Here is a 23,991-nt window from a genome sequence, read left to right on the forward strand (position 1 = left end):
AGTACTGGAGAGTTTAACATCGGTGGCTGAGCGAAGGGCGCTGAGCAGGCTACGGTCAATTATGGAAAACCCTGAACATCCTCTACATAGCACCATCCAGAGACAGAGAAGCAGTTTCAGCGACAGGTTACTATCGATGCATTGCTCCTCAGAAGAGGTCAATACTCCCCAATGCCATTAGGCTTTACAATTCAACTGCCAGGACTTAAGAACTTTTTTAAGCTATTATTAATGCTTTTTGAGTTAGTGATTTAGATGCATATCATATTCTTACTGAGTTAAGTATTGTATGTAATTAGTTTTTGCTACAACAACTGTATGGGACATTGGAAAAAAGGTTGAATTTCCCCATGGGGATGAATAAAGTATCTATCTATCTATCTATCTAAGTATTTGTTTGCACTTTTTATACTACTCAAGTACCTTCTTTGCTCCCTGTTTCTTACACATGCAATGCTCCTCAGACAGGATGAAGAGGTCAATACTCCCCAATGCCATTAGGCTTTACAATTCTATCTATCTACATCTCTCTCTTCTTTATCAGAGTTCAAATATCCATCGAGAACCAAGGTTCCTTATTCTTATTCACTTTGCCTTTAATCCTGAGACTTTGTTACCAGGGTGTCCTCATGGGCCGTCCAGAAATGATTTCAGCTGGTGACAGCCCTGTTTTCCCCTGTGGGGTAACCCTCATGTGGAATCGGGCTAATGGTCAGACCTTCAAGCAAGTGAGTCCAGTCTCCGCTGTTAGCCTGGCCAGTTTACTCTTCAGAGTGCCATTGGCTCTTTCCACTCTGCCAGCGGCCCGTGGGTGGTGTACACAGTGTAATTGTTGCTTGATAGCTAGTTTGTTACATACTCTTTCATTTACTTTCACCATAAAGTGTGAGCCATTGTTGAACTCAGCATCTCTGGCTTGTACCTGGGAATTATTTCCCTTAATAATACCTTCACAACAGTCACAGCAGTATTAATGGTAGTTGGAATAGCTTCAACCCATCTACTAAACACATCTATAATAACTAAGCAGTATCTATAGCAATATACTCTAGGCAATTCAATAAAATCAACTTGTAGACACGAAAAAGATCCACCTGGCAAGGGAGTCATACCCGATGTGCAGGGTACAGGATACCAACCATTCCCTCCTTTCCCAGGTGTGTACAATTATGTATATAATCGGCCAATATTGGTAAAAACTGTGTAGGAACACAAACCTGTCCTGCTGGGTGATCCAAAATCCTAGGTCGGGGTCTTTCTGGCACCCCATCTGGGACCACAGTTTTCACTCCTCCTCAGAGGCGTCCCCCTGAGAAGAACAAAACTCGAGGTAGCTGTAGAGTGGTGAGTAAGTTGTTTACAATGGTGGCATTACTAATGGGGTGGCCAGAGGAAGTCAGGAATCCCCATGTTCCCAGAGAGCCCCGTAGTCATGTACAATTCCAAATGCATAACGGGAGTCTGTGTAAAGGTTCGCACTTTAGTCTGTTGCTGGGATACAGGCACGAGTCAGAGCAAACAGCTCAGCCTTCTGGGCGGAGACAGCTGCTTCAAAAGAGGCCTGTTCAATTACTTCACTGTCCATCACTATCGCATAGTCAGAATGTCGTTTTCCTGCTCGATCCACAAAAGAGTTTCCATCCTCATAAAACGTTGCCTCAGGCTAGAGGGGGTATTGCAGAATGGATGGGAGAGTCTGTCCTTCTTTCACTGTGATCCAGACGGGCTAGAGGGGGTATTGCAGAATGGATGGGAGAGTCTGTCCTTCTTTCACAGTGATCCGGACAGGCTAGAGGGGGTATTGCGGAATGGATGGGAGAGTCTGTCCTTCCTTCACTGTGATCCGGACAGGAGGGCTGACTTCATGGACTGAAATTGCCCAAAGATGGGGTATCACATCTTGGGTTTGGTCACTATTAAAAGAATGTCTTGCCAGATGTCCTGTTTTCACCTCAGACTCCTTCCAGTATCGGTTGGCCCACGGCAAAGTTTTGCCAGTCTCCCTCTGTGCTGGAGGCCTGTTTTGACAGGGTGTTGGCAAGGAGCCCTAGGCTCTTTGTCTTGAACCCAGGGCAAACCTTGAAGGTGGTATGGGGAACCACCAATCCTGTCTGTCGCCAAAAGAAATCTGGACCTTCAGCAAGAAATGCAATGCCGTCTCTTACATTAACCTGTCCAATCACCGTGACTGGGAATTTCTGTCACTCGAGGGGTGCATAATATTAGCTTTCCTCAGTTGAGCGCCATGTAGGGTCATAACACAGAGTCACATGAGAGCTGGCCGCTGGCAGACGGGGTTCAAATGTACTGGAGTCCAGATAAAGTGCCCACCACTGGGTGGTCAGAAACTGAGGAAGCTATCAGTTGTTCGCAGTTCCAGCATGATAGCCTTGTCCGTGCATAGAATCTCGACTTCCAACGGACAGAGCAAGTCTCTCCCTACGAGATTACACCCCCGTCTGGTGGTGACTGTAAATGAAACCTCACACTGGTTCCCCTGGAATTCCACCTGCAGTGGCTGGGTACGTGAATACATACGTTCCGTGCCTTCGAAACCAGACAGAGTGATTGTGGCATCTGATAGCTGGAATTCCTTTTCCGATACTATTTCCTGATCGAGAGTGGTTGTGGTTGCCCTCATATCAATCATAAATGGAACCGGATTTCCAGCAACTTGCAATATTACATTGGGCTCTTCCTGAGGGCTGGCACTCATGGTTGGAAGCATCTTCTCGTCAGTTTCTAAACGGGTTGTTGTCCCCACCTGTTCCTTGGTAGGTTTTTGTTCCCATTTCTGTTCCTCAGATATAGCCCGCTCGCGTCCTTCTTCCCGCTGAGCATATTCACCTTTAATATTAGTTCCCTTCGGGGTTGATGGGGATTCGAAAGTTGGGTCCTAATGATATGTCAAAGCTCGTCGCATTCGATTTCGGTCATTGTCAGGCCAATCCATATTATTTGTTTTAATCATGTTGGCTAACTTAGTTGGTAAGCATTGGAGCAGTAGGGCATTGAACTGGGGGGACAGATTCCCATCATTAGATAGATAGATAGATAGCTAGATACTTTATTCATCCCCATGGGGAAATTCAACATTTTTTCCAATGTCCCATACACTTGTTGTAGCAAAAACTAATTACATACAATACTTAACTCAGTAATAATATGATATGCATCTAAATCACTAACTCAAAAAGCATTAATAATAGCTTTAAAAAAAAAGTTCTTAAGTCCTGGCAGTTGAATTGTAAAGCCTAATGGCATTGGGGAGTATTGACCTCTTCATCCTGTCTGAGGAGCATTGCATCGATAGTAACCTGTCGCTGAAACTGCTTCTCTGTCTCTGGATGGTGCTATGTAGAGGATGTTCAGGGTTTTCCATAATTGACCGTAGCCTACTCAGCGCCCTTCGCTCAGCTACCGATGTTAAACTCTCCAGTACTTTGCCCACGACAGAGCCCGCCTTCCTTACCAGCTTATTAAGACGTGAGGCGTCCTTCTTCTTAATGCTTCCTCCCCAACACGCCACCACAAAGAAGAGGGCGCTCTCAACAACTGACCTATTGAACATCTTCAGCATCTCACTGCAGACATTGAATGATGCCAACCTTCTAAGGAAGTACAGTCGACTCTGTGCCTTCCTGCACAAGGCATCTGTGTTGGCAGTCCAGTCTAGCTTCTCGTCTAACTGTACTCCCAGATACTTGTAGGTCTTAACCTGCTCCACACATTCTCCATTAATGATCACTGGCTCCATATGAGGCCTAGATCTCCTAAAGTCCACCACCATCTCCTTGGTCTTGGTGAGATTGAGACGCAGGTAGTTTGAGTTCCACCATATCACAAAGTCCTGTATCAGTTTCCTATACTCCTCCTCCTGTCCATTCCTGACACACCCCACTATGGCCGTGTCATCAGCGAACTTCTGCACATGGCAGGACTCCGAGTTATATTGGAAGTCTGATGTGTACAGGGTGAACAGGACCGGAGAGAGTACAGTTCCCTGTGGCGCTCCTGTGCTGCTGACCACCGTGTCAGACCTACAGTCTCCCAACCGCACATACTGAGGTCTATCTGTCAAGTAGTCCACTATACAATCCACCATGTGAGAGTCTACTCCCATCTCCGTTAGTTTGTGCTTTAAGATCTTGGGCTGGATGGTGTTAAAGGCACTAGAGAAGTCAAGGAATGTAATCCTCACAGCACAACTGACCCCATCTAGGTGAGAGAGTGATTTGTGCAGCAAATACGTGATAGCATCCTCCACTCCCACCTTCTCCTTATACGCAAACTGAAGCGGATCCCGGGCGTGCCTGGTTTGTGGCCTCAGATTCTGTATTATCAGCCGCTCCATGGTCTTCAACACGTGCGACGTCAAGGCAACAGGTCTGAAGTCATTCAACTCCTTTGGTTGTGGTTTCTTCGGTACCGGGACAATACAGGAAGTTTTCCACTGTCTGGGTACTCTTCTCTGATCTAGACTCATGTTGAAGATGCGCTGTAGTGGTTCTCCCAGTTCAGTCGCACAGGCCCTCAGTAATCGTGGGGAAACTCCATCCGGTCCAGCCGCCTTGCTGGTACAGATCTTCCTCAGTTGACCTTCCACCTGTGCAGCCGTAATCCTGGGCGTGGGCCAGGTCTCCTGTGAGTGGCTATTTTCCTGTGAGGGAAGTAAGCCTGGTGTGGAGTTCTGCGGTGAGGGTGAGATTGTGCTGTCGAACCTATTGAAGAAGTTGTTCAGCTGGTTCGCTTTCTCCACATCTCCACTTATGTTTGCCCCCCGCTTTGCACCACATCCGGTGATGATCTTCATCCCATCCCACACCTCCTTCATGCTTTTTTTCTGCAGCTTTTGTTCTAGCTTCCTCCTATACTGCTCCTTTGCCCCCCTTATCTGTACTCTGAGTTCTTTCTGAACTCTTTTAAGCTCCAACCGATCACCATCTTTAAAGGCCCTCTTCTTCTGGTTTAGGAGGCCTTTGATGTGACTAGTGATCCAGGGCTTATTATTGGGATAGCAGCGAACAGTTCTAACAGGAACAACGGCATCCACACAAAAATTAATATAGTCCGTTGTGCATTCAGTGACCTCTTCAATGCCCCCACAGAGCCCCCCTTGCAGTACATCCGAGTTAGTAGTACCGAAGCAGTCTCTCAGGGCCTGTTCAGCTTCAGGAGTCCACTTTCTAAAAGAGCGTGTGGTAGTGGGATGCCTCATCACAATTGATTTATATCTGGGCTGTCTCCTGCATTAAAGGCTTGGTCTCCTGCGAAGGTGCCGTAGCAGGCCACAAATCGCTCTCAATAGTCTGGTCCTGATTCCCCAGGCTTAGGTTTGCATTCAGGTACTTTAGTGATGTTTACAGGTTGTTGGAGAGCCCTTTCCAAGGCTTGAATAATCTGGTCTGTCTGTTCATTCTCGTTATGGTTTCCCACCTGTAACTCCTGATAGGTTTGGTATCTCAATTCTGCCTTCCATTTCCGCCCCTCAGCAGCTGAGAGAATCATGCAGCAGAGACTGAATAAATCTTGCGGAGTCGCATTAAACATTTGTGTAGTACTGTGGACACACTGAGCAAACTGTGCTGGTTTTTCTTTTCTATCTGGGGCCTGATTCATGATCATTATCATTTCTTGAGGCTTCCAGGGTGCAAACACAGGAATCACTGAGGGCTGTCCCTCCTCCTAGTCCTAGGGGGAGTGTTTGCTACTGCTGTTCAGGAGGATTTAAACTAATGTGGCAGGGGGATAGGAACAAGTGCAGAGAGACAGAGGGGTGCAAAATGAGAGCAGAAGCAAAAAGTCGTAAGGTGAAAAGTAAAAGTGGCAGGCAGTCAAATCCAGGGCAAAAATCAAAAAGAGCCACTTTTCAACATAATTGTATAAGGGCTAAGAGTGTTGTAAAAACAAGCTTGAAGGCTTTGTGTGTCAATGCAAGGAGCATTCGTAATAAGGTGGATGAATTGAATGTGCAGATAGTTATTAATGAATATGATATAGTTGGAATCACAGAGACATGGCTCCAGGGTGACCAAGGATAGGAGCTCAACATCCAGGGCTATTCAATATTCAGGAGGGATAGACAGGAAAGAAAAGGAGGTGGGGTAGCATTGCTGGTTAGAGAAGAGATTAACGCAATAGAAAGGAAGGACATTAGCCTGGAGGATGAGCAATCGATATGGGTAGAGCTGCGTAACACTAAGCGGCAGAAAACGCTGGTGGGATTTGTGTACAGGCCACCTAACAGTAGTAGTGAAGTTGGGGATGGCATTAAACAGGAAATTAGAAATGCGTGCAAAAAAAAGAACAGCAGTTATAATGGGTGATTTCAATCTACATATAGACTGGGTGAACCAAATTGGTAAGGGTGCTGAGGAAGAGGATTTCTTAGAATGTGTGCGGGATGGTTTTCTGAACCAACATGTCGAGGAACCAACTAGAGAGCAGGCCATTCTAGACTGGGTATTGAGCAATGAGGAAGGGTTAATTAGCAATCTTGTCATGCGAGGCCCCTTGTGTAAGAGTGACCATAATATGGTGGAATTCTTCATTAAGATGGAGAGTGACATAGTTAATTCAGAAACAAAGGTTCTGAACTTAAAGAAGGGTAACTTTGAAGGTATGAGATGTGAATTAGCTAAGCTAGACTGGCAAATGATACTTAAAGGGTTAATGGTGGATATGCAATGACAAGCATTTGAAGATTGCATGGATGAACTACAACAAGTGTTCATCCCAATTTGGCAAAAGAATAAACCAGGGAAGGTAATGCACCCGTGGCTGACAAGGGAAATCAGGGATAGTAAATTAGCCAGAAAAAGTGACATACCTGAGAACTGGGAGAAATTCAGAGTCCAGCAGAGGAGGTCAAAGGGCCTAATTAGGAAAGGGAAAAAAGATTATAAAAGAAAGCTGGCAGAGAACATAAAAACTGACTGTAAATCTTTTATTGATATGTGAAAAGAAAAAGATTGGTTAAGACAAACGTAGGTCCCTTACAGTCAGAAACAGGTGAATTGATCATGGGGAACAAGGATATGGCAGACCAAGTGAATAACTACTTTGGTTCTGTCTTCACTAAGGAGGACATAAATAATCTTCTGGAAATAGTAGGGGACCGAGATGGAGGAACTGAGGGAAATACATGTTAGTAGGGAAGTGGTGTTAGGTAAATTGAAGGGATTAAAGGCAGATAAATCCCCAGGGCAAGATGGTCTGCCTCCCAGAGTGCTTAAGGAAGTAGCCCAAGAAATAGTGGATGCATTATTGATAATTTTTCAAAACTCCTTAGATTCTGGATTAGTTCCTGAGGATTGGAAGGTGGCTAATGTGACCCCACTTTTTAAAAAAGGAGTGAGATAAAAACCGGGGAATTATAGACGGGTTAGCCTGACATCGGTTGTGGGGAAAGTGCTAGAGTCGGTTATCAAAGATGTGATCATAGCACATTTGGAAAGAGGTGAATTCATCCAACAAAGTCAGCGTGGATTTGTGAAAGGAAAATCATGTCTGATAAATCTTATAGAATTTTTTGAAGATGTAACTTGTAGAGTGGATAGGGGAGAACCAGTGGATGTGGTATATTTGGATTTTCAAAGGGCTTTTGACAAGGTCCCACACAGGAGATTAGTGTGCAAACTTAAGCACATGGTATTGGGGGTATGGTATTGATGTGGATAGAGAATTGGTTGGCAAACAGGAAGCAAAGGGTGGGAATAAATGGGACCTTTTCAGATTGGCAGGCAGTCAGCAGTGGGGTACTGCAAGGCTCAGTGCTGGGACCCCAGTTGTTTACAATATATATTAATGATTTAGACGAGGCAATTAAATGCAGCATCTCCAAGATTGCGGATGACACGAAGCTGGGCGGCAGTGTTAGCTGTGAGGAGAATGCAGGGTGACTTGGCTCGGTTAGGTGAGTGGGCAAATTCAAGGCAGATGCAATTTAATGTGGATAAATGTGACGTTATTCACTTTGGCCTACTCCTGCATCTATTTTTTATGTTTCTATCTGTGGAATATTAAAATCTCCCACAATTACAACCTTGTGCTTACTACAAGTATCTGCTATCTCCTTACAAATTTGCTGCTCCAATTCTCGCTCCCGATTAGGTGGTCTATGATACCACCCTATAAGTGTCACTACACCTTTCCCATTCCTCAATTCCACCAAAAATGGCTCCCTAGACGAGCCCTGTAATCTATCCTGTCAATGTCTATGCTGTAATATTTTCTCAGACAAGCAATGCAACACCTCCCCCTCCTGCCCCTCCAATTCTATCACACCTGAAGCAACGAAATCCAGGAATATTTAGTTGCCAATCACACCCCTCCTGCAACCATGTTTCTCTAATAAATACAACATCATATTTCCAGTTATCAATCCATGCTCTAAGCTGATCTACCTTTCTTACAATGCTCCTAGCATTTAAGAATGCATTTAAGAAACTCTCCACCTCTTCCTCTCTGTTTATCCCTAACTGTGCAAACAACTTTATTATCTTTTTTTTTCCTTCTCCCCCACATCTTCGGTCTGAGCGCTCCTACATCAGGGAGGAAGGTCTAATCTTCTCTGTGTTAAATGTTTAACCATCACGGTGACTGAAGGCAGCTGCAGGTTCATGAGGGACTGTTACTGTCAGATTCTCCAGTTCTTGCGGCTTCTCATCTCACCCAGGACTGAACCCTGGTCACTGAGCATTGGAGGAGTCTGTTCTACTGATGTTAGCCTTAAACTAGACTGGTGTTTAATATTGTGTATCTGTGAAAGTTAAATCAGTTCTGTGTCAAATCCCATGTCTCAGGTACTTACTGTTTCTACCACACTCACAATGTACACAAGAAACGCCACTCGGCCCATCTGGTCCCTGCCCATGTTTCTGTTCCATATCAGTATATGAAAATCTACCCCTGCCGTTCCCTTCTCACTCTCCCTGAGATGACAGGTTGCAACTAGTCACCACTCCGTGGGATAGGAGATTTCCCGTGAATTTCATAGAAACATAGAAATCTACAACACATTACAGATGCTTTGGCCGACATTGCTGTGCCAACCATGTAACTTACTCTAGAAACTGCTTAGAATTACCCTACCGCGTAGCCCTCTATTTTCCTAAGCTCCATGAACCTATCTGAGAGTCTCTTAAAAGACCCTATTGTATCCGGCTCTGTCACTGTTGCTGTCAGTGCATTCCACACACACACCACTCTTTGCTTATAAAAATTTATGAATGACACCTCCCCTGTACCTACTTCCAAGCAGCTTAAACCTATTCCCCCTTGTGTTAGCCGTTTCAGCCCTGGGCTGAAATTCATACACCTACATGATTTTCTCCAGGGTGAATAAGACGATGAGCTCTCTGTGGTTTTGACGTCCTCTCTCTCTCGATCTCTCTCAGTAAAAGAACCTGCGGTCTCGCAATTCAATGCACCTCTAAAGTCTGACAGCAGACTCGCGAGTGAATCTTCGATGGTGCAGAGTCAGAAACCGAAGTGTTGCCAGCCTGAGTCAGGGGCTCCAGAGAGAGATGGGGTCCAGAGGAGGAGGACGAATAAGACCAGCACGATGTGGTTAAAAGTGAAAGATTAGAAGTATTTGGAAACTGGTTGATCAAAAAAAAGGTGGTTCATTTCTGCAAAATACTGATGGAAATCAACAGTCAGGCAACAATTGTGGAGAGGAATAAATAGAAAACGTTTAGGCAGAGCCCCTTCAGCATGCCTAGCCTGTGTACTCCGCTGCTTAGTTGCTGCCTGAACTGCAGAGTTCCTCCAGCATTTTGTGTGAGTGCGTCTCTGTATTACCAGCAACTGCAGAATCTCCTGTGTTTTATATCTGCATTTTACTTTGGCATTAGATACACGTTGATATTGAGTATATTGCTTATGGAAGCCGCTTTCTGCGTTAAAACAGCTGCAGATTTTTCTATACACACGAAAAAACATGAGGTATGGACATTGAACCGGTGCTTGCAGAAATGGTTAATGGCACCGTGATTACCCATAGGGCCATGCGTTAAGAATTTCGCCGGCGCTAAAGCGCCGATGAAATGCACAGGCATCAGGCTGAGGACGTCCCTGAGTTTCACGCATGCACGCAGTACACAGAAAGCTTTGAAAATGTCAGTTGCAGGTAAGAGCGATTCTCCATGTTTTTATCTTAAACGTCAACTTCGGAATAATTCCTGTGAATTTCGGACACCGTGACCCGCAATCCCGGACAGTCCTGTTCTCTCCCCTCTCTCTCAACCCCATGATCCGTACACGGACCCCGGGGTGCTACAGCTGAAGAGGGAATGGGAACCGATGGATCTCTCAGACAGAGCTGAGCTCCAGCTATCTAAATGCAAGGATTAGGAACTCGGAGAAAGGGAACAAAATCTTACATCACCAGTTGAGAAAATTGCCTTTGTTTTACCTCCAATCACTAACAAGAGAAAATCTGCAGATGCTGGAAATCCTAGCAACACACACAAAATGCTGGAGGAATTCAGCATTAGTACTCTTTTCCATAGATGCTGCCCGACCTGCTGAGTTCCTCCAGCATTTTGTGTGTGTTGCTTGTTCTACCTCCTCTTGCTCTGGACTTTTCTACTGGTGAGAACATGTTTTGTCCCATCCTCTCTGGGTACGTAATGATATAAAGCACCTTTGCCTTGGGCAACAAGTAGCTTTCACATCACAAATGTGCCAGACTCCAGTGAGACAGACTACTGCCCTTCCCTTCATATTCATTGGCATTGCCATCACTGAGTTCACCACCGTCAGTCATTGGGGGAGAGTTCAGGGGAAATGTCTATGTAGAGTCCAGAAACTGGCGATGCCTGTGTGCATGTGCTGGTGCTAAAGTTGCTGGAGAATTTGCAAGTGGGAAGAAGTGGAGTGATATTTGAAAATCTGACTTTTTAAAGTGTAATTTAGCAAGCAAACCACATATGGACAATGTGCAAAAGCTTTGGTGAGAAAATCCTTCATTACCCGTTCCAGGCCTGCTACATAGGTTGTGTGAGAGTGCAGATGAACTTGATCAAACCCAGAGGAGATCAAAGTTCCTATCGACCGCGATTTGCCAGCTGTGAAAATGAATATATCTCTATATAAAATTCACTGTGCACATGTTGTCACTGGGTAAAAATGCACAGTACAAGATTCATGTGCACACTGGTTATTACAAATTAGAGGGAATATTGGAGGGAAGGAGGGGAGACTTCCAGTGTCCCTGATGCCCTCACCTACAAGATGTGCATCCAGCTTCAGCTTGTAACCCTGCACTTTAAGGTGTTGGATCTTGAAATGGGTGAATTCCAGATCATCCAGCAGTAGGAGGGGGTGAAAGATATGACATGAAGAGAGGTGAGTTACACCCAAGGTGCAGGACACAGGAAACTGGGTGAGAGTCAGGAAGGAGAATGAGGTTAAATAGCCATCGCAGAGTACTCCAATGGCCATGCCCGGACAACAACAAGTGGAACACTTTGGAAACTGTTGGGGGGAGGAAAGTCAAAGGGCTGTTAAGTGGATTTGTTAGTTAGGGGAACAGAACAAGAGGCAACTAATATCTTAGTGGTAAGGCTTACTAGAAGTAGTGGGGGTTGGGGCTGATATGGTTTAAGTAAGTTGTAGGGGGAATGGGAGCCAGAAAGACAGAACAGATAGTGGAGATGGTGAATTGAACTGACTTTATTATGCACATCCTTCATATGGATGAGGAGTAGAAATATTTACGTTACATTACTGTCTAAATGTGCAATGTGTAATTGAAATTGATTTATAATAATTAGTTTGTATATAGGACAGTCTAGAAAACATAGAAATCAATTAATCAGTCTGATGGCCTGGTGGAAGGTGATGTCCCGGAACCTGTTGGTGCTTTTGCTGTGGTACCGGTTCCTGGATTGTAGCGGCAGGAACAGTTTGTGGTTGTGGTGAATTTGGTTCCCGATATCCTTTGGGCCCTTTTTATAAAAAATCCATACCCCTACCATCCAGGCTCCCATCCAAACTTCTTTTAAACGGTGAAACTGAGCTCATATTCACCACTTGTTCTGGCATCTCATTCCACACTCTCACAACCATTTCAGTAAAGAGCTTTTCCACATGTTCCCATTAAATTTTCACCTTCCCCACTTACCCCTGACCTCTGGTTGTCATCCCACCCACCCTCAGTGGAAAAAGCTGCTTGCATTTATTTACCCAATCTTCTCCCTCATCATTTTGTATACGTCCAACAAATCCTCAAAGCAATGTATAATTTCCGTGTTTATGTTTAGAACTTTGTTAGGTGTATAAGATGATGAGGAGTATTGATCGTGTGGATAGCCAGAGGATTTTTCCCAGGGCTGAAATGTCTAACACGAGGGAGCAGACTTTTCAGGTGCTTGGAAATAGATACCAAGGGGATGTCGGGGTAAGTTTTCTACACAGAGACTGGTGGGTGCATGGAATGCACTGCCGGCTTTTTCGGTGAGAGTGTTTCAGTTACTGTGGGGCCAGGCAGCTCAGTGGGAACAGGGAATAATACCAATGGAGAGAGTCAAACTGAGCCAAGTCACAAATTGACGATGGCAGAAATGCCCCATTCTTAGAGAGACAGGAAGAACATCAGACAGTTTGATGATCATTCCAGATATGGTGATATGGACTTTGTGATATGGTGCAACTCAAACTACCTGCGTCTCAATATCACCAAGACCAAGGAGATGGTGGTGGACTTTAGGAGATCTAGGCCTCATATGCAGCCAGTGATCATTAATGGAGAATGTGTGGAGCAGGTTAAGACCTACAAGTATCTGGGAGTACAGTTAGACGAGAAGCTAGACTGGACTGCCAACACAGATGCCTTGTGCAGGAAGGCACAGAGTCGACTGTACTTCCTTAGAAGGTTGGCGTCATTCAATGTCTGTAGTGAGATGCTGAAGATGTTCTATAGGTCAGTTGTGGAGAGTGCCCTCTTCTTTGTGGTGGCGTGTTGGGGAGGCAGCATTAAGAAGAGGGACGCCTCACGTCTTAATAAGCTGCTAAGGAAGGCGGGCTCTGTCGTGGGCAAAGTACTGGATAGTTTAACATCGGTAGCTGAGCGAAGGGCGCTGAGTAGGCTACGGTCAATTATGGAAAACCCTGAACATCCTCTACATAGCACCATCCAGAGACAGAGAAGCAGTTTCAGCGACAGGTTGCTATCGATGCAATGCTCCTCAGACAGGATGAAGAGGTCAATACTCCCAAATGCCATTAGGCTTTACAATTCAACCGCCAGGACTTAAGAACTTTTTAAAAGCTATTATTAATGCTTTTTGAGAGAGTGATTTAGATGCATATCATATTTTTACTGAGTTAAGTATTGTATGTAATTAGTTTTGCTACAACAAGTGTATGGGGCATTGGAAAAAAATGTTGAATTTCCCCATGGGGATGAATAAAGTATCCATCCATCCATCCATCCATCCATCCATCCATCCATCCATCCCAGCACTGTGCCCAGTCAGGAGATAGTTTCTCTCACCAACTTCGGTTCAACCTCACTGTAACAGTGTGATGTCATATCACACCTTGACAACTCAAGTGATCTCATCTGAAATGTTGTCCTACACCCATCGATGGATTTTGTAAATCTTTTTACAGGTTAAAAATGACAAGGAATTTGTCTACGGGAATCCCGAACACAACACACCAGTTTTGCTGTCTCTGTCCAGATACTTAAGAAGAGGAGCAAGAGATTCACACAATCATCCTTCCTGCTCAGACTGTGGGGAGGGATTCACTCGATCATCTGACCGACTGGCACGCCCGTCATTTCAAACAGGTGGGGAACCCATTCATCTGCTCAGACAGTGGGAATAGATACAGTTGGACATTTCATCTAAAGGGCAAGGCCATTCACCTATCCTGTGTGTGGGAAGGGATTCAGTCGGTCTTTCCACCTGTGGACACACCAGTCAGTTCACACTGAGCAGAGGCTGGTCATCTGCTGAATTTGTGGTGAAGGATTCACTCGGTCATATGACCTAATGGCTCATCAGCGAGTTCACACCAGGGAGCGGCCGTTCACCTGCTCAGACTGTGGGAAGGGGTTCACTCATTCATCTAATCTGAAGGTACATCAGCGAGTTCACACTGGGGAGAGGCCGTTCACCTGCTCACACTGTGGGAAGGGATTCACTCAGTCATCCCACCTACAGAATCATCAGCGAGTTCACACTGGGGAGAGGCCGTTCACCTGCTCAGACTGTGGGAAGGGATTCACTTGCTCATCTGATCTGAAGAAACATCAGCGAGTTCACACTGGGGAGAGGCCATTCACCTGCTCAGACTGTGGGAAGGGATTCACTCGGTCATCTTTTCTGAAGCTACATCAGAAAGTTCACACTGGGGAGCGGCCGTTCACCTGCTCAGACTGTGGGAAGGGATTCATTCTGTCATGCAATCTGAAGGTACATCAGCGAGTTCACACTGGAGAGAGGCCGTTCACCTGCTCAGACTGTGGGAAAGGATTCACTCAGTCATTTAAACTGAAAATACATCAGCGAATTCACAGTGGAGAGCGACCATTCACCTGCTCAGATTGTGGGAAGAGATTCACACAGTCAGCCCAGCTACGAGCACACAGGTCAGTTCACACTGGGGAGAGGCCGTTCACCTGCTCAGAATGTGGTAAGGGATTCACTCAGTCATCTCAGCTACTGAGCCACCAGTCAGTTCACACTGGGGAGAGGCCGTTCACCTGCTCAGACTGTGGGAAGGGATTCACTCAGTCATACACCCTACTGGTTCACCAGCGGCTTCACACCGGGGAGCGGCCGTTCACCTGTTCGGACTGTGGGAAGCGATTCACTGAGTCATCTAAACTGAAGGTACATCAGAGAGTACACACTGGGGAGCGGCCTTTCATCTGCTCAGAATGTGGGAAGGGATTCATTCAATCATGCAATCTGAAGGTACATCAGCGAGTTCACACTGGGGAACGACCGTTCACCTGCTCAGACTGTGGGAAGGGATTCACTCGGTCATCTGAACTGAAGGTACATTGGAGAGTTCACACTGGGGAGCGGCCTTTCATCTGCTCAGAATGTGGGAAGGGATTCATTCAATCATGCAAACTGAAGGTACATCAGCGAGTTCACACTGGGGAACGACCGTTCACCTGCTCAGACTGTGGGAAGGGATTCACTCGGTCATCTGAACTGAAGGTACATTGGAGAGTTCACACCGGGGAGCGGCCGTTCACCTGTTCGGACTGTGGGAAGGGATTCACTCTGTCATCTAAACTGAAGTTACATCAGAGAGTTCACACTGGAGAGAGGCCGTTCACCTGCTCAGACTGTGGGAAGGGATTCACTCAGTCCTCCCACCTACAAGCACACCGGTCAGTTCATACTGGGGAGAAGCCGTTCACCTGCTGAAGCCTGAATTATACCTCTGCATAGACGCTATGCCATTGTGAGCATTTCTACTTGTGAGTTCGTGTGTCTGCGTCGCTCTGCCAAAACGCTAGTTGGTGTTGGGGTTCTGTGCTACTGTGTTGAATTGACTCATGTTGAGTTGGGAACAATGGCGACTGCTGACTACGTCTTGTTGGAGTTGGAGCTAATCAATGTTGCAGAAGTGTTACTTCTATTGAAATTACTGCAACGCAGAAAAATGAGCAGTTTTTCCATTACTTTGTGCAGTCCGCGATGTCCAAAGCAATGTTGGTGGAAATTTCTTTGCACGATTTTGATGCCATTTTCAAGTTTTTATTGTCTGCCAATGAAGAGTCGTGCACATGTACATATTTTATGACTACCTCACCTAACCTCTCCTTGATGTGGTCCACCTTCCAACTTCGAAGCGACAGGACATTCACAGGAGGAAACTGGCTGCTGCCAAGTGGACCAATCACAGTACTTGCAGTCTGTGTTGCCGCGACGTGTAGCTACATTTTTGGGAATGTGCGCGTTAGGCTACATTAGGCGAAGGACTCTCATGGAGGCGCTACATGGAGTAGGTTGCATTCCGGCTTTGCTCTGTTCATTTTAAATTTACTTACCGCCCCTTTAATATCTTTATCAAAGTGTTTATAACACTTTTATATGTTTGAATTTGAATTTTAATCGACTGAAATGGCTTACAGAGGAAGAAAGTCATTAGCCGAAGGCAAGGGAACCGGCAGTGAAAATGGAAAGAAAGAAGATGTCTTTGAACAGCCTAAAAAGTTTCAACTTACTTTACTGGCTATCTAGAATCTTTTGGATGAAGAACTTGATAAAAGATTTATTCCCTTGGAATTATGGTTAAAGGAGAGTGAAGGTACATTGGCAACACTTGAAAAGAAGAACGAAAAACAGCAGCGGCAAATTTCAGAGCTTATTAAAGCTGGGAAACAGAGAGATCGCAAATTGAATTCTTTGGAAATGAAATGAAGTTCAACCACTCAAACCCTGGAGCAGAACAAAATCAAGATTACTGATTTGGAGAGTCGAAGCCACAGACTGAATTTGTGAATAATAGACTCAGTGAGGACGTTGAGAGCCGGGATCTTACTCAGTTTTTTTCTCAATTCTTCATCTCATTTTTCAATCTTTTTTATTGGTTTCCAAATAAAGAATATACAAATCGGAAGAGGAGTTTAACAAGTAGATAATATATAAAAAAACATATAAACAGCATATAATGTCAATATCAAATAGATAAAATGCTTCCTCTGGAATAATCCCAAAAATTGCTGTAAGTGTATTACGATGAACATCCGCATCTATAACTTTAGATAATATTCCAAACACATCCCACCAAAAATTATTTAAACTTAACACAAGAACAAAACATTTGAGTCAGAGTAGCCACTTCTGCGTTACATCTGTCACAAATAGGGCTTATATTAGGAAAAAATATGTGCCAATTTATCTTTGGACATATGGGCCCTGTGTACTATCTTAAAAATTCTTAATGGAGGTCTTTGGCTCGGAGGTATTTTCTTCCCTTCCTGCACTCAACCGCACACATCGGGTGCTGAAACCAAAACCACGTCATGTAATTCTTCGATGTCACAATGTGAATACTAAGGAGCACTTCATTCGGATTGCTCATCAGAAAGGAGTTACTGAGCATGAGAATCTTAAGTTTCATTTTGTTGAAGATTTTTGTCCTGAGGTGATGCAAGAAAGATTGCATTTTAAAATGGTGATGTCAGAATTATATCAGAGGAATCTTTGTCCAGCTTTGTTATATCCCTTTCACCTAAGGGTTGCTCTGCCCGATAAATCATTCAAATGCTTTAAATCCGTAAATGAAGCAAAACAATTTCTCAAAGAGCTAAGCTTGAACGCAGATGTCTAATGTTTTGAAGATCAACATTTGAGCTTGGATGTCTCTGAAATTTACCATTCCTTTATGTCTGTGTGTATCTGGTTTATTAGTTAACAGCCAGCTTATAGATTTGGACACTTTAGAACTTTGCCCTTGGGTTGATTACAGTCGTACTGTGTTTTGACATTCGGATGTTTATTATGTTTCCATGTTAAAGTTTCTTTCTTTTTCTTCATTGTTTTACTTTTTTTATTTTTAATTGTTTGCTTTTGAAAATCATTAAGACTTTGATATGCTGATTATTTCCTTTTTCTTGAAATATTATTAAGATTGTATTTTGTGTCATTTTTTAAGACCTTTTCTTTTAAAATGGTCTGCAATTGGCTGTTTTTCTCTAACATCTGCTTGACATTCCTCTCGTAATGTTTTGACTATGGGTGGTTTGTTTTTTATTTTTTTTAATTTGGAGATTTGCCTCAAGGGAGATGGGGGTAGGGAGGTTCTTAGATAGTTGTCTGGCTGTCTATTGGCCAGGTGTTCGGTCTTTGTGGGTGGGGTGGTAGGGCTATTTTTAGTCTAGTATTTTTCTTTTGGGCTGAATTGAAACTACAAAAATGTCTGTATTGTCATAACTTCCATTTCCTCTTTAAACTATTTTCCCTCTTCCTGATTCGTGAGTTTCCTATGCAATATGGTTAACCCTTTACATACTACATTGTTTATTTAAGGAAAATGGATATTATTAATTAATTTTGTTTCATGGAATACGAACGGTTTGAATCATCCAATTAAATGGAAGAAGATTTTTAGAGTTTTTCATAGACTGAATGCTCAGATTATTTTTGCGCAGAAGACATGTGAGTAAGGAGGATAATCAGCACTTCTTTAGGTTTTGGAAATGCCAACAGTTTCACTCTAACTCATCGACTAAGGTGAAAGGTGTTTCTTTTTTTTATAGACTCCTAGATTTCATTTGTTCACTATGATACAATTTCAGACCAATATGATAGACTTCTATTAAACACTGGTTAACTTTATAACAATAAATTAGTTTTGGTTAATATTTATGCACTAAATACTGACTATCCTGAACTCTTTAAGCACTTTTTTGCATTTCTTCCCAATTTAAATGAATATATGGTAATAATGGGTGGAGATTTTAATTGTTGGCTGAAACGTATGATGGGTAAGTCTATGCCTAATCAGGTACTTACAAACCAATCTGCTATTTTTATTAATTCTTTCTTAGTTGACTCTGGAATTTTAGATATTAGGAGGTTTTTACATCCTAATGAAAAAGAGTTCTCTTTTTTCTCATGTATATCATAATTACTCTAGATTCCTTTACATCTTTATTGATTCTCAGTTAGTTTCATTTGTCACTGCCTGTGAATATGATACAATTGCCATTTCCGATCATGCACCTTTGAAATTATCAGTTAAGTTAACTGATGTAACCTTTGGTACTAAACAATGGCAGTTCAACTCTATTTTACTTCAGGGCTTAAATTTTATTAATTTCATTAAAGGACAGATTGCCTTTTTCTTTTCAACTAACTCAACGGAAGAAATTTTCAGTGGGATATCACGTGATGCCTTTAAAACATATATCCGAGGGTAAATTATTTCACACTCTGCTGGATTGAAGAATCAAATTAATAATGAAATACGTACATTGGTTGATAGGATTAAAGAAATTGATAGAAAATATTCTATTGCTCCCAATTTGAAGCTTTATAAAGTGAGAGTTGAACTTCAGATGCAACATCATTTGTTATTAACATCCCCGATTGAAAATCAGTTACTTAAAACTAAGGGTCATTTTATATATTTGGTGATAAATTGGGGAAATTATTGGCTAACCAATTAAAAGCTGCTTTGGCAAAACTTCAGATTAATAGGGTTCGTAAACTGATGGTACTTTGACGGTTGGCCATGATGAAATTAACAATTTTTTTCTAGAATTTTATACCAATTTATACCAATCAGAATTTCCTGATGATTCTACCATAATGCATGATTTTTTAAGGAAATTAAATATTCTGAAATTATCAGTTGATGAACGTTTAGTATTAGACACACCCATTACTGAAGAGGAAATAAAGAATGCAATTTATTCATTGAATTCTGGTAAAGCACGTGGTCGGGATGAGTATACAGCTGAATTTTTAAAATCTTTTTCCGATTTACTTTCTCCCTGGTTACCATGTGCAGGAAGGCACAGTGTCGACTGTACTTCCTTAGAAGGTTGGCGTCATTCAATGTTTGTAGTGAGATGCTGAAGATGTTCTATAGGTCAGTTGTGGAGAGCGCCCTCTTCTTTGTGGTGGCGTGTTGGGGAGGCAGCATTAAGAAGAGGGATGTCTCACGTCTTAATAAGCTGGTAAGGAAGGCGGGCTCTGTCCTGGGCACAGAACTGGAGAGTATAACATCGGTAGCAGAGCGAAGGGCGCTGAGTAGGCTACGGTCAATCATGGAAAACCCTGAACATTCTCTGCATAGCACCATCCAGAGACAGAGAAGCAGTTTCAGTGACAGGTTGCTATCGATGCAATGCTCCTCAGACAGGATGAAGAGATCAGTACTCCCCAATGCCATTCGGCTTTACAATTCAACCGCCAGGAGTAGGATATATTAAAGTGCTGGGGTTAGGACTGAGCTTAAGTTACCATTCAATGTATTTAAATAGTTGTATTATATGTAATTAGCTTTGCTACAATAAGTGTATGGGACATTGGAAAAAATGTTGAATTTCCCCATGGGGATGAATAAAGTATCTATCTATTTGTATGTAAGTTACCACAAACGTTTTATGAAGCATCTATTTATTTAATTCCTAAAAATGATAAAAATCTCACTGAATGTGCATCAGATTTGTGATATCTTTGTGAATGTTGAATCTAAACTCCTTTCTCAAATATTAGCAATTAGATAGGTGAAGATATTGGCACAAATTGTCTCCGAGCATCAGACAGGATTTATTAAAAATCATTATACACATTTTAATGTTTGGAGGTTAATGAACATTGTATAGACTACTTTATCTAAGACTCCAGAACGTGTTTTCTCGCTCGATGCCGAGAAGGCGTTTGATACATTTGAATGGGAATATTTGTTTAAAATTCTTGAGAAACTTAATTTTAGTCCAAAATTTATATCTTGGATCCAATTGATATAACATATACCTTTGGCTTCTGTTTCACTAATGTTCAGAGATCCCCTTTCTTTAGGCTTTTCCAAGGTACTAGACAAGGCTGTCCTTTGAAACCCTTACTATCAGATATTAGCCTGGAGACCTTGGCAATTGCTATTCGTGATTCACCCAGTATATTTGGTGTTACTCATGGGAATGGGACGCGTAAAGTATCACTATATGCAGATGACCTTTCGCTATATATTTCTAATCCAGAGAAATGCATTCCTGCAGTAATAACACAACTTGCTCAGTTTAGTAGTTTTTCTGCTTATAAACTGAATCTTAATAAAAGTCTGCTTTCTCCATTAAATATGCAAGTCTCAATTTATAGACAGTTACCATTTAGATTGCTTGCTGATTATTTTATTTATTTGGTTATTAAAATTACTAAGAGGCACAACGATTTATTTAAAGTTAATGTTTACCCTTAATTGATCATGCTAAACAATTGTTTACTAAATGGTCCCCATTATCCTTATCCTTGATTGGTTCCATTAATGCTATTAAGAGGATTATTTTACCTAAATATCAGTACCTATTTCAGGCGGTATCAATTTTTATCTCTAACTTTTTTATATATTATTGATTCTAAAATTTCTGCATATATATGGCAGAATAGAAATCCCAGGTTATATTAGAAATATTTACAAAAATCAAAAAAAGGAAGGCGGCTTGGTTTTGCCGGATCCTAGATTTTATTATTGGGAATTAATATTCGATATTTAACGTTTTGCACACAAGAGTTGGATGAACCTTGAGCGTGAGTCTCGACAGGAGTTTTCATTGGCTTCTATTTTACGGGTTGTGCTTCCCTTTGCACTTACTAAATTTAATAAGCAAATGGTAATTCCAATAATTAAGCATACAATAGGAATATGGTTTCAATGTTGGCAATTTTTTGCACCAAATAAATATATACTGTCAAGTTCTATGACATTTATTTTTTTCTTTCAACCATTTAGAATTGATCAAGCTTTTCTTTTATGGAAAACAAAGGGAATATCATGTTTTCGTGATTTATTTATGGATGATCTTTTATGGCTTTTGAACAGTTTTCTAATAAATATAATTTGCCTGGATCACACTTTTTCAGATATTTACAGATTAGAAACCTTTGAATGTTATTTTACCGTCCGTTCCGATATCACATCAAATTGAAGTTACGGGAAAAAATAAAGTTTAAATCCATATCAGAAGAGTTTAATATCATTTATTTATGATTTAATTATGAAAATACGCTTAGATACTTCTGATAAAATTAAGAATGAGTGGGAAAGAGAACTTGGGATACCTTTACCTATACAGAAATGGGAGAAAGTTCTTGAACTAGAAAATACCTCTTCAGTGTGTGTCAGACATGCCTTCATGTAGTTTAAGGTGGTTCATTGGGCTCGTATGTCCAAGGATAAGTTAGCGCATTTTTACTGCCATATAAATCCTGTCTATGATAGATGTAATTCCGAAGTAGCTTCCTTCACACATATGTTCTGGTCTTGTCCTCTTCTAAAAAAATTATTGGAAGGGTATTTTGAGATATTATCTCAGTAGGTCTGTGTATTGATTTACAACCACATCCTATTACCGCAATTTTTGGAGGACCGGTGATAGACTCTAGTCATTTATCCTCGTCAGCTTGTCGTCTAGTTGCATTTGTTACATTAATAACCATCAGATCTACTTTACTTAAATGGAAAGATTCCAATCCCCCTACTACATTTGAATGGTTTTCCCAAACCATAGCATGTCTAAACTTGGAAAAAATTAGGAGTGGTACTGTGGTTCCTTCGGTTGAATCTGAAGAGACTTTGAGGCCATTTATTCAATTTTTTCATATGATGTAAGTTGACCCTTTCCGAATCTTGTGTAATAAGTTTTTGTTCATGTTCAGAGGAGCGGAGTTAACGCCAAATAATTTCAGCCGTTGTAATATGACAGCCCAATTTTGTCTGTTTTTTTTAGTTTAGTGTTTTTTTCTAGTTTACGATTTTTTTCTCCTTATATGATATCTCTTTCATGGTTACTTGCTATGAGATTGGGAGGTTAAACTATATTTGTCATTTGGAATCTGTGCTTTTACATGTTAACCGACATTAATGTAATCCCGATCTCTTTGTATCATTATATTATTGCTATGCCTATTAAATTTGAAACTTAATAAAAAGATTGAAAAAAAAAGGAAACTGGCTGTTACCAAGTGGACCAATCACAGTTCTTGCCGTCTACGTCGCTGCGATACGTAGTTGCATTTTTAGGAATGTGCGCGTTAGGCTACGGCATACGGTACAGCCCAGGGTGCAGCGTCGGGTACGCGGCTACGTAGAGCCTACGGCGTAGCCTCGACGGAGAAGAATAACTCAGGCTTCAATGTGTGGGAAGGGATTCACTTGGTCATCTCAACTACAGAGACACCAGCGAGTTCACACTGGGTAGAGCAGTTTAATATACGGGGTGATAGCTCCCAGCTCGACCAAACTTAAGAAATCTCATTTGGGTGAATGCTGTGTGATGTGTCCCATGTTACAGATCAGTACCCTGAAATTACCGACGATACACAATATGCAATTAAACGATTCAGCTCTATAATTCTTACTTTGACTATAGGGTTAGTAAAGAAACTGAAAGAAAAGAAAAAGGGCCGCTCTCGCCATTCACGTTTTCTCATCTCTCGCCAGCAAAAAACCGTGAAAATCTCTCTTCCAGACTCACAAGAAAGAATATTTCTGTTATTGCACAGCCCCACACTCGAAAACCCTATTTCCTCTAGTCGTAACCTAAACATTGCTGCTACAGAGAAACCATTACCTCAGCAGTGAAACATTACAGAGAGGCCGTTACTTCAGCAGTGAAACCTTACAGCGTGTTACACTTACCACACACTACCGGGTTCACACAGGGGAGAAAGTTTCAATAAGCTGCATGCTGAATATTTATCCATCAGTGTCGCTGAATGCAATTTCGAGAGTTACTGTCGGTGCTGAACTCTGCAATTATTGGTGCTGCTCACCATACCCGGGTCACCAGGCATGAGAAGGGTTTCTTCTGCTGCATATTCACCTTTAATGGGACTAGATCTGTGACAAATAAATCAGTTCTATATTGAACACTGTCTCCGGTACTTAGAGAATATATAACACACCTAGTGTACAGCAGAGAGTCAACTCAGGCCGGCTGGAACCTGCCAGTGATTCTGTTCCACAGCAGATCTTTCAAATTCTCCCCTGTTGTTCACCTCTCACTGTCCCTGTGAATGAGTTCCAAATAGTCACCACTCTGTGGGCGAAGAGGTTTCCCTTGAATTCTCTGCAGACCGAAGAAGTCGAGCTGACTGTAGTTCTGTCTGAGATGTTTTTCGCCCCTCAAATCTCTATGCATCACAAAGAGGAAGTAGGATTCTAAAGCTCAGGTGACAAAACCGTGGCTGATAAGAGAAACCAAAGAAAACATAAAAACCAAAGAGAGGGCATAGAGCAAAAATCACTAGTATGTTGGAGGATTGGGAAGATTTTAAAAACCAA

General features: G+C 42.3%; 1 protein-coding gene across 3 annotated transcripts in view; it reads left to right on the forward strand.

Annotated features, from left to right (window-relative positions):
* The window catches only part of LOC140722568 (uncharacterized), a 424,481-nt gene that overhangs the window by 4,834 nt on the left and 395,656 nt on the right, over positions 1-23,991 (forward strand). Inside the window, exon 3 of one of the 3 annotated variants that reach the window (XR_012097665.1) lies at positions 10,007-10,137. The exons of 1 other annotated variant lie outside the window; for it this stretch is intronic. Coding sequence is in view for 1 of the 2 variants with exons in the window: in XM_073037274.1 (XP_072893375.1) it covers positions 14,007-15,398 (1,392 nt within the window). In the remaining variant the exon portion in view is untranslated. Of the gene's footprint in view, positions 1-10,006; positions 10,138-13,620; positions 16,711-23,991 lie in introns of those variants that run through there. One more of the 3 variants, XM_073037274.1, reaches the window with a different exon arrangement.

Source organism: Hemitrygon akajei, unplaced genomic scaffold (genome assembly GCF_048418815.1).
Source record: "Hemitrygon akajei unplaced genomic scaffold, sHemAka1.3 Scf000080, whole genome shotgun sequence".
Lineage (NCBI taxonomy): Eukaryota > Metazoa > Chordata > Chondrichthyes > Myliobatiformes > Dasyatidae > Hemitrygon > Hemitrygon akajei.